Source organism: Bufo gargarizans, chromosome 11, assembly GCF_014858855.1.
Source record: "Bufo gargarizans isolate SCDJY-AF-19 chromosome 11, ASM1485885v1, whole genome shotgun sequence".
Taxonomy (NCBI): Eukaryota; Metazoa; Chordata; class Amphibia; order Anura; family Bufonidae; genus Bufo; species Bufo gargarizans.
The window spans coordinates 7,046,711-7,062,823 of record NC_058090.1 but is presented as its reverse complement, the minus strand read 5'-3'; the positions used below and the strand labels follow the sequence as shown (position 1 = coordinate 7,062,823).

The window sequence follows — 16,113 nt, the reverse complement described above, 5'->3', positions numbered from 1 at the left end:
ACTCATTACTCAGACGCTGCGGTATTATCTACAACCAACTCTGTATGAATGGACGTCCCACAGCGAGACCAGGAACATTAACACATACATGTGTGTAGGGTGTCTGTATAAATGTCTGTGTGCACACATATATATATATATATATATATATATATATATATATATATATATATATATATATATATGGTAGACCGTATTAGTGGACGCAGTATAGACGCAACAAGTTCTTTGGATCAAACAGTTCAGTGTTTAATTCACACTTTAGACAAGTGATAAAACAAGCAGTCATAACCAAACAAAAAGTCACCTTGCGGTGTTGGTGGTAATTCCCACCATGCGGCAATTCTGCCTCAGAGTCCTTGCTGATAGCAGCACCAACCTGTTTTCACACCAAACAGGTAGCAAGCCTTCATCCAGACACAAGACCCCCAGATCCTAACACAGAGACCTGGCTTCTGAGCCCAGCTGCCTATTTAAGGACAGCCAGGTGCTGCCAAAACCCAGACCGGTATTTAAAATCCGGTCCGGTATTTGACCTCACCTGGCTGTAAATCAGCCCAGCAACACACGCTGGGAGGAAAATACCTGTTTTCCCAGACCAAACCTCTAACTGTGTCACAGTATATACACACACGTGTGTGTAGTGTACACAAGAATGTGAGTGCACTATGTATGCATCACTGAATGTGTGTGTATTGTGTATGTATCCGCAAATCCAAATGGTTACCATTTCTCCTTGTGCAGAACACTTAAGTAAAGGATATAGGGGGAAGAAAAGAAAAGAAAAAAAAAAAAGTTTTATTTGGGTGTTACCAGTTGGGGGGGGGTTGTCCCTGCCAGCACTGAATGGATAGCGTCAGGCTATGCAGGGCCACCTCCACCCCCAAAACTAATATCACCCAGATGGACCTTTATTGCAGACTGCTGGCAATTTATTCACACACTTCTGGTAGGAATTAGGGTTGGGCGATATCAAAAATAGTCAGACGATATTAAGAAGTTTATCGCGATAAATACCCGTTTAAAAGAAAAAACACAAGGAGACGTTACATACAGTATGGGGGCAGCAGCCCCAAGGAGCCATTACATACAGTAAGGGGGCAGCAGCCACAAGGTGCCATTACATACAGTAAGGGGGCAGCAGCCACAAGGTGCCCCCCCCCCCCCCCCAATGTCTTATGGCCACCTGTGTGACTGTGACCTGCCACCACCATACAGTAATTCCTTCTTGTTGGTCATGTCCTGGGGAGGGACTCCTGATGGCTGCTATTTCAGTGTGCAGTGCGGAGCAGGCAGTGGGCCAAGCCAGTTGGACAGAAGACATATAATCGGGGTAATCTGATCGGCAGAGACATTACACCTTTAATAGTTGCCCGTCCGGCAGCTATGATATATCGGGTCTCTTCTCTCCGCAGGCGTGAATTCTGTGGGGGTCGGAGTCGGACGGAGTGTGGGACTAAGTTCTTCTGACTGACTTTCCCGCCACTCGCTGCTGTACTGCGCTGCTCAGCCTGGGCGTCACCCGATTCAGACGTTAGACGTCGGAGACTGCACCATGGGAGCAAGCGGGGAGGAGCCTGGTCGGCCGCTGCGGGAAGCAATTGGTGGATAATGATGCCGGGGCGGGCGGCCGCAGTTTTTGAAGCGATGAAGTCACAAAATACCACGGTAATTAGGAAACAGCGATATCGCCATTTTTTAATACCGCTGTATATCGTGAACACCGGTATATCGCCCAACTCTAGTAGGAATAATAGTGGAACTAAACTGATAAGGGGCCCGGAGGGTCTTAGTTATGAAGAAAGATTAAAAGAATTGAATGTATTTAGTCTTGAGACGAGACGTCTAAGGCTGCTTTCACACTAGCGTTCGCTGGTCCGCTCGTGAGCTCCGTTTGAAGGAGCTCACGAGCGGACCCGAACGCAGCCGTCCAGCCCTGATGCAGTCTGAATGGAGCGGATCCGCTCAGACTGCATCAGTCTGGCGGCGTTCAGCCTCCGCTCCGCTCGCCTCCGCACGGACAGGCGGACAGCTGAACGCTGCTTGCAGCGTTCGGGTGTCCGCCTGGCCGTTCGGAGGCGTGCGGATCCGTGCGGATCCGTCCAGACTTTCAATGTAAGTCAATGGGGACGGATCCATTTGAAGATGCCACAATGTGGCTCAATCTTCAGGCGGATCCGTCCCCCATTGACTTTACATTGAAAGTCTGGACGGATCCGTACGAGGCTATTTTCACACTTAGCTGTTCTATGCTAAAAATAATGCAGACGGATCCGTTCTGAACGCTAGTGTGAAAGTAGCCTAAGGGGGGACAGGATTAACCTATACAAATATATAAATGGGCCGCACAAAAAATATGGTGAAAAACAGTTCCATGTAAAATGCGCTCAAAAGACAAGATGGCGCTGCCTCCGACTGGAGAAGAAAAAGTCCAGTCTCCAGAAGCGTCAAAGCTTCTTTACTGTAAGAGCTGTGAATCTGTGGAATAGACGTCCTCAGGACGTGGTCACAGCAAGAATCAGGGACGGGTTCAAAAAGAGTTTAGATGAATTCTTAAAAGGTAAAAAACATTAATGCTTATGGAAACGTGTAGAAATCTGAGTCTCACTTCCTTCTGGGATTCGCGTCCCGACCGATCCTTTCATTGAACTTGATGGACGTACGTTTTGTTTTTCAACCGTATTAACTGTGTAACGGCACAACATAGAGTCATGAGAACAGAGGCTCCAGAGCGGAGAGTCACTAAACAGACGTGTCAGGAGAGCTCCTCATCTCAGCCGCCAGGATTAAGGAAGGCGACGATCATCTCCTAACACCGTTTTGGAGATTGTGTGACGACACTTGCAGGAAGAAATTCCAGTCATATTTTGGAAACAGGTGCCTGCACCAGGAAACGTGGCCCGTGCCATCCTCCCCGCAGCGACCACAACAAACGTGTTCACGGAAGTGGAAAACAAGACAAAAACTGATCGGACGTCGCAGTCTGGTCACCGAGACTCCACAAGAACGAGGAGCGAACAGCCGGGCGCGGCGACTGCGGCATCTGCATGCAGGGGTTCGACAAAATAATCATGTAATGTTTGTCAAAGGTGCTGTGATGTGAAACGCGACCCACTGCGAAATATGTCGGATTTTGTGTCGCATGCTGCGCGTGACTTTTGCTTTATTGACTTTAAAGCAAGTTGCACGCGATACACCGAGATTGTGTTTCCACAGCAAAATCACAGTTCTAAAATAGACCTACCCATTGTCATTTCTACAAAAACCTAAAAGAACCGAGCAAACCACAAAAAACACTGCATGTCCTGAGGCCAAGTATAAACACCCCCCCCCTCCAATGGACTCCACATAACCCCTGAACCTGTCCCGAGGCACCAGCAGCAAGTCCCGTAAGTTGTGATATGGATCCTCCATGGACTGGATGCACATCAATGAGACTTGGGCGCCCACGACCCGTCTCCAGTTGCCCACTTCTGGTAGGCACTAATCATTACAATAGCTGCGCCTGCCCGATCAGCTGCCGGACCCCTGCTGGCGCATTAACCCTTGCACCCTGACGGGTCCACGTGTCCATCGGGTCCCTGCACTGCTGTGACGGGGACCGGATGGCTTGGACGGCAGCCCGATTCCTACCTTAGGTATTGTGTCGGCCATCCGTGACAGCCTGTGAGATCCGGCCCCCCGTATTACACTGTGCAATACACTTACAGCCAATGCATTACAGTACAGAAGTATTGTAATGCATTGTAAAGGGGTGAGAAGTTGAAGTCCCAGAGTGGGACAAAAAAATTAAGTTAAAAAAAATAAAAAATGTAAAAAAAAAAAAATTGTCTTACAATTTTTTTTTGAAAGTGTTAAGTAAGAAAAGCTAAAGTCCTTTTCACAAAATAAAGTTAAAAATAGGGAAAGAGAGAAAAGTAGACATATTAGGTATCACCGCATCCATATCGACCGGCTCTATAAAAATATCCCATGATCCACCCCGCCAGGTGAATGCGGTAAAAAAAAAAAAAAAAGTGTGCCAAAACAGCCAGTTTCTCACCTTGCCTCACAAAAAGTGTAACACCAAGTGATCAAAAAGGCGTATTTAGCCCAAAATGGTACTAAACAGTCATCTCATCCCACAAAATAAATAAAAAATATATATGAGACCCTACCTCAGACAGACAATCGGCCAAAAAAAAATAATTTAAAAAACATGGCTCTCAGAAAACAAGATTTTATTCTGTTCAAAAATGCTTTCACTGTGTAAAACTTAACACAAAAAATAAAAAGAATAGACACATTGGGTATCACCGCGTCCATAACAACCTGCTCTATGAAAATATCACATGAGATGGCCCCTCAGGTGAATGCTATTATAAAAAAAAAAAAAAAAAAAAAAAAAAAAAAAAAAAAAACACACACTACGCCAAAACAGCCATTTTGTCACCTTGCCTCACAAAAAGTGTATAACACCAAGCGATCAAAAAGTCTTATGTACCCCAAAATGGTACCAATCAAAACGTCATCTCATCCCGCAAAAAACGAGCCCCCACATAAGACAATCACTTAAAAAATATAAACCAATGGCGCCCATAAACCAATCCATCAAAATCTGCGCTGCAAAAGCCATATGGCGCTCCTTCCGTTCTGAGTCCTGCCATGTGCCCCCACAGCAGTTTACCACCACATATGGGGTGTTGCTGTATTCAGGAAATAATGGGTAACAAATTATGGGGTGCTTTTTCTCCTGTTACCCCTTGTGAAAATTTGGGGCTAAAGCAAAATTTTTGGGGAAGAAATGAAACCAAAGTTAGAGACAAGGCACCAAAGTCAGAGACAAGCCCCTTCAAAATACAGTCCATGGGGTGATCAGCTGACTGCCAGGGGTGCCGAGAGTGGCCCAGGGGGCGACCCAACCAGCAGCGGCCGCTAGTAATGCAGCATTACATGGCGGACAGTCAGATGAATGGCGTCTATGTACCACAAGTATGGAGAGCGTCCATCAGCCTCTGGTAAGGAGCCGCTGTCCACTCTTGGTCATAGATGGGGGTCTCAAAGTGCAGGACCCTCCCCAAATAGGGCATACAGACAGGTTGGCCATGAGCAATATGCGGATCTTACAGATCTGAACTTCGACCAATTTCAACCAAGAAGTCACATGATGATTACGCCTGTGGGTGCGAGATCTGACCCCATCTCCACTGGGGAAGGGGCACTATTCAACGTACGCCGCTTTTCAGATATTATTCATCATGGTTCCTGTGCAAACAGAAATCATGATGTCAGTGTGAGCAGCGCCCAACAGCAGGCACCTCACCTCCACAAACACAGGCATCTGGGGGAACAAGACCCCAGCTATATGGAATATAAACTTTTTTTCCGGCCCATGTATCTCGCCCCCAACCATAACGTTCATTCCACCCCTCAGCTGGCCGGTGTCCATGTAGGAATCCAGTAGAAGACATTAACGCCTGGAAAAATAAGGCTTCACCTTCAATTTAAAAAACCCCTCCTGACAGAAGCCAGCGGCGACATCACTGGCGGAGGGGCGCGCGTGGAAGGATGTGCGAGGCCGGAGCCCGATAGGGTTAAAGGGAGGGTGGCGGGGCACGGCTCCTTCTCCCCTGTGTAATTATCAAACCAAACTTGTTTGACAACGCCAAAAATAATAAGTGGGATCGAGGTGCCAAGAAACTTGTCAGCCGCAGCGCTCTCCTCCAAGGCTTCCTCACATCTGCTTTCTCCATCAGAGGTATTCGCCGCAGGAAAGAATGTGATAATTGGCCGGTGGATCTTCCTCTCATCGACCGGCGCAGACGCAGGAACACTAGGACGATCGGTAGCTAGAGATAAACATGGTGGAAAGACCCGGAGCATGCAAAGCAGCAACTGGGGGGGTCACCTATATTAGGAGGATCTGCATCACTCAGCCTATAACTGCATAGAGATTCCCAGCAGCATCGCCCGACATAAGAGGGACCTATAGCACCAGGGTGTAACTGCAGGTATAGCAGTAAGGTGCAGATGCACGAGGCCAGTGTCACAGGAGCGTATTCAGAACACACCACGGATCTACTGAACGGACTACAGTCTAGTAGACTTGCGGTGAGACAGGAATTCACAGCATCATAAATCATCATCATGCTGCGAGTTCAATTCAGAGAAGCACTGTACAGTCTAGGAAATCGATCTCCCACAGCGAGGGTTTTCCAGACTGTATACACTTGCGTGAAGATGGCCCTACTGCGAGTTCCTGTGCACCGCAACCCCATGCGCCAAGGCGCCCCTGCGTGCACCGCAACCCCATGCGCCAAGGCGCCCCTGCGTGCACCGCAACCCCATGCGCCAAGGCGCCCCTGCGTGCACCGCAACCCCATGCGCCAAGGCGCCCATGTGTGCACCGCTTCCCCATGCGCCACTGCGTGCACCGCTACCCCATGCGCCACTGCGTGCACCGCAACCCCATGCGCCAAGGCACCACTGCATGCACCGCAACCCTATGCGACAAGGCGCCACTGCGTGCACCGCAACCCCATGCGCCAAGGCGTGCAAGAAAATAAAAAACTGCACTGTGATACCACTGTGTGAAACTACAACTCCCAGGATGCTCCTTTCAGTTCTATAGGAGTTCAGAGGGCATCCGAGCAAGTGTGCATGCTGAGAGTTATGGACCCCCCCCCCCCCCCCCATGAAGTAGGATTGGGCATGTTGGATTTCAATGACCACTGAATATAAACTGCAGAGTTGTCCTCACCATGCAGGGGCTTATTCCCAAATCTCTATGGAAGACACGGTCACGTGTAGTGGAGCTGAAAATGCACGTACATTGCCGACCTTAATTACAATCTTATCAGCTTTCTTAGCAGTGCCAAAGGGGCTCATGAGTGCGACAGAGACCTGTCTGAAATCCCAGACTCCTACACATCAGAAGATGACCGCACCTCCCTGTAATGATGGCCGTCTATATCACACAAGTGGTCAGGTTCCTGTGCCGCTTCCACACTGGGAGGAAATGAGCAGGAACTGGGATTCTTTAAGAAATTATTTACTGTGGAAGAAAATAAAAAAAAAAAAAATAAAAAAAAAAAAACTTCCTCTGAAAACTACAATAGATTCGGGCCAAATTGCTAAAGTATACACGCGCACGCGTCATACATGCACATTCATGTATCACGTAGAGGGCCAGCGCAGAGGTGCTCCGAATCAATGGAAGGTTCCAATGCTCGGCGTCGATTATACATCTATATGAGGGAAATTTGACTTTAACCTTCATTTCGCTCCGATATCATTACCCAATTCCTCTGTTTGCAGTCAGTGAATGGAAACATTCTTGCTTGCAACAAGAGACTGAAATCCTGTACAGACAAAGTTTGATACAGTTGTATCCAATTCAGAAAATTAATTCTACAAATTTGCCACAATGTATCAGCGCAGGTAAAACCCAACAGCCTCAAGTCAGACTGTTTCTCTTTCTGACTGGATACCACTGTAGCAAACCCTCAGCTGTAAGGGTGCACTCACATAGCATTTAGCACGTACACTGGGAAAGCTCGCACAATTCTGTTAGGGCTCGTTCAGACAGCCGTATGCCATCTGCAAAAATGCGGATCCGTTTTTTTTTTGCGGATTACATGCTGACCCATTTACTTCTATTGGGCCCTTTTCTATTCCACGGTTCCGCAAAACAAATAAAACATGTCCTATACTTGTCCGTGAAAATCAGGACATGGCCCCATTTAAGTTTTGGGTCCGCAAAAATACTGAATGCTATCCGTTTTTTTGCGGATCCGGACAGCATACGGCCGTCTGAATGAGCCCTCACAGAAAGGTGAGCAGAGGCACAAAGCATTATCAATCATGATAATGCCGTGCGCTTCTCTAGTCCAGACCGCACAATCCCTCTATCCCACGGACCGCGATTCCCTCAAGGGTCACGCTCCTGTGAAAGAGCCCTCAGGGTCCAGGCACACAGGGCCGTGGATGTTGCTGCGAATCCAGTGCAGATTTGTGGCAGATTTCACCCTCTGCAGTACAAAGGGGGTGATCCACAGAGAAGATCTGCAGCATCGATTGGCATGCACAAGATTTCTAATCTGCAAATCTGTAGCAGGTTTTAATTTTTCTCACAGAACGTGGATGAGATTTCTTGACACCCAAATCCACGGCGGAAAATCAGCAGCATGTGCATCCGGTGTGAACGCCCCAGACACCTCAAGCGCATGCTGCATTATAAAGTAGAAGAGATTCTAGAACCCTCATCTACACGTCAATCGCATCTGCGGATTTCACCCTTTTACAATTGCGCACGGTTAAATCAAATTCCTCACATAAGACATGCAGATTCTGCTGCAGACATGCTGTGAAATCCGAGGGGTCAGCCTCTGGTCCATGCCACTGTACCAGGACTACACCAAAACTACCACTCCCAGCAGGTCCTGGTATGCATGGCATTGTAAATTCACCAACTGGAGATCAATGGGGGCATGAACATATACCAGGGCAGCAAGCCTTAAGTGGTAGCAAAATTGCAGCAAAACCATGTGCTGCGGTGAAAGAGGAGACATCTGATGTGCCGGGTGCAATCTAATGCTGATCCTATAGGTGGCGATAGAAACGGCATCCCAGTAAGTAGCCTGCAGCAAACCACCCAGCTCCAGCACCATGCTGGGCAAGATCGACGATGTGACAATGCCCGCCTGGACTTTGCTCCAGCAGCTGGCACCTCTCTGGACGCGCCAGGGTCCCCATCATCACTGGAGAGGTCGCCCTGCACGGCAGTGAAATACATTCTTTGGGAACGTGCCTTTACAATATGTCCCAGAGAAAAGAAAAACCCCTTGTGCATTTCACAAATTCCTCAGAAATGCATGCGGATTCTGTCAGGGATTCAGCACCCCGCCATATTGAAAGGGGCGAGGCTAGCGGCGAAGGACCACAGAAAGAAAAAAAATACGCAGCATATAATTCCCCGTTCAGAATTTTTATTTTTTTGCAGCGTGTAGAGGAGATTAGTGGAATTCTCATCCGCTCGGTGGCCGCTACGGATTTTCTACCTGCAATTCTAAAACAGGAATCCTGCAGTGCATCCGATACGTCTGGGCAGGCCGCGGTCGGCGAGGCGTGCTGTTTTTTTAACGACTGGAGTCAATGTTGCTTGTCAATAGGATAAGTCAGAGTCTTCCAAACATTGTATGTTGAGAAGATTTCCGCAAAGTGTACACAAAGTCTTCACACCCCTTCACTTTTACATTTTGTTATGTTGCTCCTTGTACTAAAATGAAAAAAAAAAAAATACAATACAACCCCCCCCCCCCCCCCCCCCCCCATTTACACTCAATATCCCATCATGAGAACGGCAAAACTGAATTTTAGTAAATCTGCAAACATTTAAAAAAAAATTAAAAAATAAAATAAAATTTGGCCTGGACAAATATTCAGGCCCTTTACGGTGACACCTGACATTAAGGCTGGGTTCAGACCTGAGCGTCCTGACCTGAGCGCTGTGTATGCGCGATTCTCCAGCGACTCACATACGTGGCTCCGGTAGTATGCGAACGCCCATTGTCACGCGTTCCCAGAAGTCTATGTACGGGAACGCGCGACAAGATGCCCCAAAGAAGCTCCTGAACTTCTTGGGGCGTCGGGCGTTTTACAGCAAAACATTTCTGATGCACTGAAAGTTCCCAGAAGCACAGTGGCTCCAGAATTCTTACATGGAAGAACAACATCCAGGACTCTTCCTAGAGCTGCCGCCCCCCAAACTGAGTAATCGGGGAGAAGGACTAAGAACCCAATGGTCACTCTGGCTGAGCTCCAAAACGTCCTGTGTGCAGATGGGAGAAACTTCCAGAAGGTCGACCATCACTGCAGCCTCCACCAATCTGGGCTTTATGGCAGAGCGGCCAGAAAGAAGACTCTCCTCAGTAAAGACACATGAAAGCCGCCTGAAGTTTGTAGAAAAGCATCTAAAAGGATCCTCCAACAGTGGGAAACAAGACTCTCTGCTCTGATGGAACCAAGATGGAACTTTGTGGCCTCAATTCTAAGCGTCTTGTCTGGGGGCAACCAGGCGCCGCTCATCATCTGCCCGATACCATCCCTACATTGAAGCATGGTGGTGGCAGCATCATGTCTGGGGGAAACCAGGCACTGCTCATCACCCCCCCCCCCCCCAATACCATCCCTATAGTGAAGCATGGTGGTGGCAGCATCATGCTGGGGGACATGGATACTGGTCAGGGTGGAGGGAAAGCAAAGTACAGAGATATTCTTAATTAATGAGAACCTGATCCAGAGCTCTGGACCTCAGACTGGGCCAGAGGTTCACCTTCCAAGAAGACAGTGACTCTGAGCACACGGCCAGGACAACACAGGAGCGGCTTAGGGACAACTCTGGGAATGTCCTTGATGGGTCCAGCCAGAGCCCTGAACCCAATGGAGCATCTCTGGAGAGACCTGGAAACGGCTGTCCACCGACTGCCCCCGTCCAACCTGACAGAGCTGGAGAGGATCTGCAGATGAGAACGGCCGAAAATCCCTAAATCCAGGTGTAAACCTTGTGGCCTCATCTCCAAGAAGACTGGAGGCTGGAATCACTGCCAAAGGGGCTTCGACTAAGTCCTGAGTAAGGCCACGACCGTTGTTGTGTTCCGTTCAGCAAAATGGGGTTTCGTTGTTCCGTGATCCGTTTCCGTGTATCTTCCTTTATTTTTGGAGGATCTCCAGACATGAAGGAATGTAAAAAAGTCAAGTTTGCCATGCAAATGATAGGAAAAAAAACTGACGCAGACGACAATATTGTGTGCCTCCGCGTTTTTTCACGGATCCATTTACTTGAATGGGTCCGCAAACCGTTTTCCGTGATAAAAATAGGACAGGTTATATTTTTTTGACAGACTGAAACCACGGATAACGGACACGGATGACAAACGGTGCATTAGCAGAGTTTTCAACGGACCCATTGAAAGTCAATGGGTCCGCAGAAAATCACGAAAAACGGAACAACGGACATGGAATGAAACAACGGTCGTGTGCATGAGGCCTAAAGAAGGGGCTGAAGACTTATGTCGCGAGTAAAAGGGACTGAAGACTTGTGTCAATGTGAAATTAGGGGGGGATTGAAGACAGAATGAGGGGGGACTTATTGCACAAGGAGCGAGAGAACAAAATGTGAGGAAAGTGACAGGGGGTGAAGACTTTCCCAATGCCGGAGCATCGCATACACAGCAGCTCAGGGGTCTGTACTACACTTCCTGTCGGGAGCGGGAGAACGCCAACCCTCTTCTATCCTGTCCCGATTCCTGACTGTAGGGCCCATCTTGCGGCCTCCGCGATTCCGGCACTGTATTACGCTGCAGATTTTCCACATGCAAATCCCTGACGTGAAATCCGCAGTGTGTTCGCCGTGTCTTGACGTGACCTGCGCTGACGAGGTGTGCCGCGGCTTCTTCTACCTGATCGTCCCTCATCCACAGAGCACACAGCTTTTCCCGGACATGTCTAACTAGTTTTTAACTCTTCAGGTGCCGGAGGACGTGCGCCGTGTCTGCGAGGCCTGCGCATTCCAGCTCAGCAGCAGACATTACTAACACCAGATATCAGGGAGCGAGCAGCGCCCCGGGGGCGACGACTCTGCGCATTTCACTACGGATCTGTTCACATGGTGACATCAAGTCGCGGCCGCCGTTCTGCTGTGACATCACCAGGAGCTGAGAATTTTTATGGTCATTGCTGCAATAAACCGAATTGTCTGCACCGTGTGAATAAGCCCTAAAACCCTTTCATTCACGGATCGTTTGTGCAGAAAGAAGCCCCATGGCAGCCGTCAACCCACTACTACTGCCCCCACCGTATGGCATGCTGGGGACTACAACTCCCAGCATATCTACAGCCAACTACGCGTCTTCTCACAGCAGTGGAGCGCTTCTGCTTGCCGCAAAATAACAGGGAAATGGTCATAATGCGGTTTTCTCCGGTTTAAAAAGGGTCTCTCACCGCCATAACAGATGCTGGGTGGGCGCCACTGCCTTGGGTACATGAAAAGGGCTCCACTCCTACATGGGCCCCTCTTCTAGTGATCAAGGAGGGTCCCTAATCAAGGCCCCCCATATTAGATCAGGGCACTGTGTATGGCCTTCTCCACCTTGTGGCTCTCCAGCTGCAACTCCCAACAACTGTCAGGGCCTGCTGGGAGTTGTAGTACTACAGTAACCGTTACAGACTATGGTCTATAGGTATACACAGGACACACATGCCTCCAGCCTCACCTTATAGACGTCCCCGTAGGTGCCGCTGCCGACCCTCTGGATGAGCTCGAAGTCCTGCTGCGGGTTCTTGCGGAGGATGTCGGCGCTGTGCCGGCCGAGCTCCATGCTCGGGGCTGTAAACTGTAGAGGCCGGGGTCTCAGAGCTCCGCAGCGGCACCGGGGAGCTGGGCACTGGGGGCAACCGGGCGCGGGGCCATGTCCTGGGGAGAGCACAGACAATAAGGCGGAATGAAGGAGCTGAGCGGCTTGTACCGCCCGGACACAGGGGAGGAGGAGACGCCAGAGCCCGCCTCCCCCCGGGGCCTACCCCGCCGCTGCCTCACCCACAGCCGGAGAGAGGCCTGCGCCGCACTGGCCGGGGGTCTCCTCCTATAGACACACGGGCCGGGGGTCTCCTCCTATACACACACAGGCCGGGGGTCTCCTCCTATACATACACGGGCTGGGGGTCTCCTCCTATACACACACGGGCCGGGGGTCTCCTCCTATACACACACGGGCCGGGGGTCTCCTCCTATACACACACGGGCCGGGGGTCTCCTCCTATACACACACGGGCCGGGGGTCTACTCCTATAGATACACGGCCGGGGGTCTCCCCCTATAGTACACAGGCCGGGGGTCTCCTCCTATACACACACTGGCCGGGGGTCTCCTCCTATACACACGGGCCGGGGGTCTCCTCCTATACATACACGGGCTGGGGGGTCTCCTCCTATACACACACGGGCCGGGGGTCTCCTCCTATAGATACACGGCCGGGGGTCTCCCCCTATAGTACACAGGCCGGGGGTCTCCTCCTATACACACACTGGCCGGGGGTCTCCTCCTATACACACGGGCCGGGGGTCTCCTCCTATACATACACGGGCCCGGGGGTCTTCTCCTATAGACACACTGGCCGGGGTGCTCCTCCTATACATACACGGGCCCGGGGGTCTTCTATAGACACACTGGCCGGGGTGCTCCTCCTATACATACACGGGCTGGGGGTCTCCTCCTATACACACACGGGCCGGGGGTCTCCTCCTATAGATACACGGCCGGGGGTCTCCCCCTATAGTACACAGGCCGGGGGTCTCCCCTTATAGTACACAGGCCAGGGGTCTCCTCCTATAGACACACGGGCCGGGGGTCTCTTCCTATAGACACACGGGCCGGGGGTCTCCTCCTATAGATACACGGCCGGGGGTCTCCCCCTATAGTACACAGGCCGGGGGTCTCCCCTTATAGACACACGGGCCGGGGGTCTCCTCCTATAGACACACGGGCCGGGGGTCTCCTCCTATAGACACACGGCCGGGGGTCTCCCCTTATAGACACACGGGCCGGGGGTCTCCTATAGACACACGGGCCGGGGGTCTCCTCCTATAGACACACGGGCCGGGGGTCTCCTCCTATAGACACACGGGCCGGGGGTCTCCTCCTATAGACACACGGGCCGGGGGTCTCCTCCTATAGACACACGGGCCGGGGGTCTCCCCCTATAGATACACGGCCGGGGGTCTCCCCCTATAGTACACAGGCCGGGGGTCTCCCCCTATAGTACACAGGCCGGGGGTCTCCCCTTATAGACACACGGGCCGGGGGTCTACTCCTATAGACACACGGGCCAGGGGTCTCCCCCTATACATACACGGGCCGGGGGTCTCCTCCTATAGATACTCGGCCGGGGGTCTCCCCTTATAGTACACAGGCCGGGGTCTCCCCCTATAGATACACTGGCCGGGGGTCTTCTCCTATAGATACACTGGCCGGGGGTCTCCCTCTATACAAACACGGGACGGGGTCTCCCCCTATATATACACGGGCTGGGGGTCTCCCCCTATACATACACGGGCCGGGGTCTCCCCCTATACGTACACGGGCCGGGGTCTCCCCCTATATGTACACGGGCCGGGGGTCTCCCCCAATACATACACGGCCCGGGGGCTTACCTCAGGAGCTAGCACTCTGTTCACACTGAGAGGAAAAGCAGCGATAATGCCTCCAATACAGGCAATAAATGGCGTAAAGCCCTCGCCCCCCGATATCTGACACCCCATTACTGTACTGAAGGTCAGGTGACCATGAAATGGCAGACAGCCTAATGATAGAATCGTTAGGGGCGGCGTGATACCTGACTACGACTACAGTGTCCATGCAAGCCTAACCTGAGTCAGATCCACGCAGATAGGTGAGCGCTGCTGATTTTGACGTCCGCTGGTGATTCTTCACAGAGAAGCCACGGATTACAGAAGGGTTAATCCACCACAAAAATCCCAGTTCAGCTGAGGATTTCTGACACAGATTTTCACGGCGGCTTTGCCCTTAGACTCAGACAGGTTAATGGCTTAATACGGGAGGGGGGGGATCTTTAGCTTCTCTCATTCGGCCGCTGTCCGCGCCATCAGGGGTCATTCAGATGAGTGTCAGGAAGCCGTCCATGTCCCAGCTGGTGCCCGGGGCTCAGTTTGGTAATGGAAAATTGGTCCGTAACTGGTGCATGCTGGAAAATCGCTCAATGTGAACTGCCGCGTTATTCCTATTTGGAGATTGATGGTCCGATAGGGCCGCTACCAGCTCAAGAACAGCCCCGTTATGAATAGAGAGTGCGCTGCGCATGCGTTCTCCGTTCACTGTAACATGGCAGTCCCAGAGCGGTGGCTACACACACGTGGCGTTCTGTCCACGGTGCCCCGTTCATCAGAGTGCACCTATCCGCTACCATTGGTGCCAAAACTAGCGCCGCCAACAGAGGTGGAACAGGAGAGGATACAAGAAAACCGCCGGAGCCACGATATGCAGCCCAATGAACCGCTGTAAGAACGTGGCCTTGTCAACAGGGATAGCATAGCCTAAGGACAGGCCACCATTGTATAATCAGTCTGACCTCCGGGACCCCTGCCAGTCAGCACAGTGAAGGGGCCACGCCGCTTGCAGTCTCCCACGGTACGGGTAATTCCGCTGGGGCCCGCACCACACTGTGGATAAAACCCAGGTGGCCACACGTGGACACGACAATATACAGGGGCAGACTGGGAATTTAATGTGTCCCTGGATAAAAAACTTAAATGTTGTAGGCGGGGCAACATAAGTGGGTGGGGCCTGCAATACTATAGTGCAGCACAAGTTACCGCGCCTGCAGAACCAAATACCACAGTGCAGCACAAAATACCCCAAACCCCCACTGCGGCATTTAAGTGTATCAGCATCCGGAGGACAGAAATACAGTTGACTGTAGGAGGCCACTCTACGTATCTGATGTTCCTACAATTAAAGGGGCTCTCCGGGCTTTTAATATTGATGACCTATCCTCAGGGTAGTTCATCATTATCAGATCTGTGGGGGTCCGACTGCCGCTGATATCAGCTGTACGCCGTCTAAGGAAGAGGGACGGGAGACGACACATGTGCACTGCGCGCGCCTTCCCTTCATACAGCTGATCGGCGGGGGTGCCGGGTGTTGGACCCCCGCCAATCTGATATTGATATCCTGAGGATAGGTCATCAATATTAAACCCTTTTAATTAATGCAGTGTACGTGGGCATCGGCCCACCGGGAAACTTCCCTGTAGGATCTAGGGCCAGTCTACCCCTCACAGCATAGGCCCCCCACCCTTAAAGGGGTTGTCCTATTACACAGGACAGGGATCAGCAAGCTGTTCTGAAACTACAACTCCCAGAATGCTCCCATGCACTTCTAAGAGCAGCCAAGCAAGTGTGCATGCTGGGAGTTGTAGTTGCACAGCAGCTGGAGTGCAGAAGGTTGCTGACCCCCAGGACAGGGGATAAGTGTCGGACCAGCAGGGGTCTGACCGCTGGGGCCTCCACAAGAACAGGTTCCTGTGAATGGGGTGGGGGAGAAGTTTGTGCGTTGCGGCT

General features: G+C 51.1%; 1 protein-coding gene across 1 annotated transcript in view; it reads right to left on the bottom strand.

Moving 5' to 3' along the window:
• MAP4K5 (mitogen-activated protein kinase kinase kinase kinase 5) overlaps positions 1 to 12,526 on the bottom strand; it is a 59,390-nt gene extending 46,864 nt beyond the window's left edge. Inside the window, 1 exon segment of the mRNA XM_044272673.1 lies at positions 12,252 to 12,526. Coding sequence (XP_044128608.1) covers positions 12,252 to 12,356 — 105 coding nt within the window. The 5' untranslated portion in view covers positions 12,357 to 12,526.
• Between the last annotated feature and the right edge of the window lie 3,587 nt (positions 12,527 to 16,113).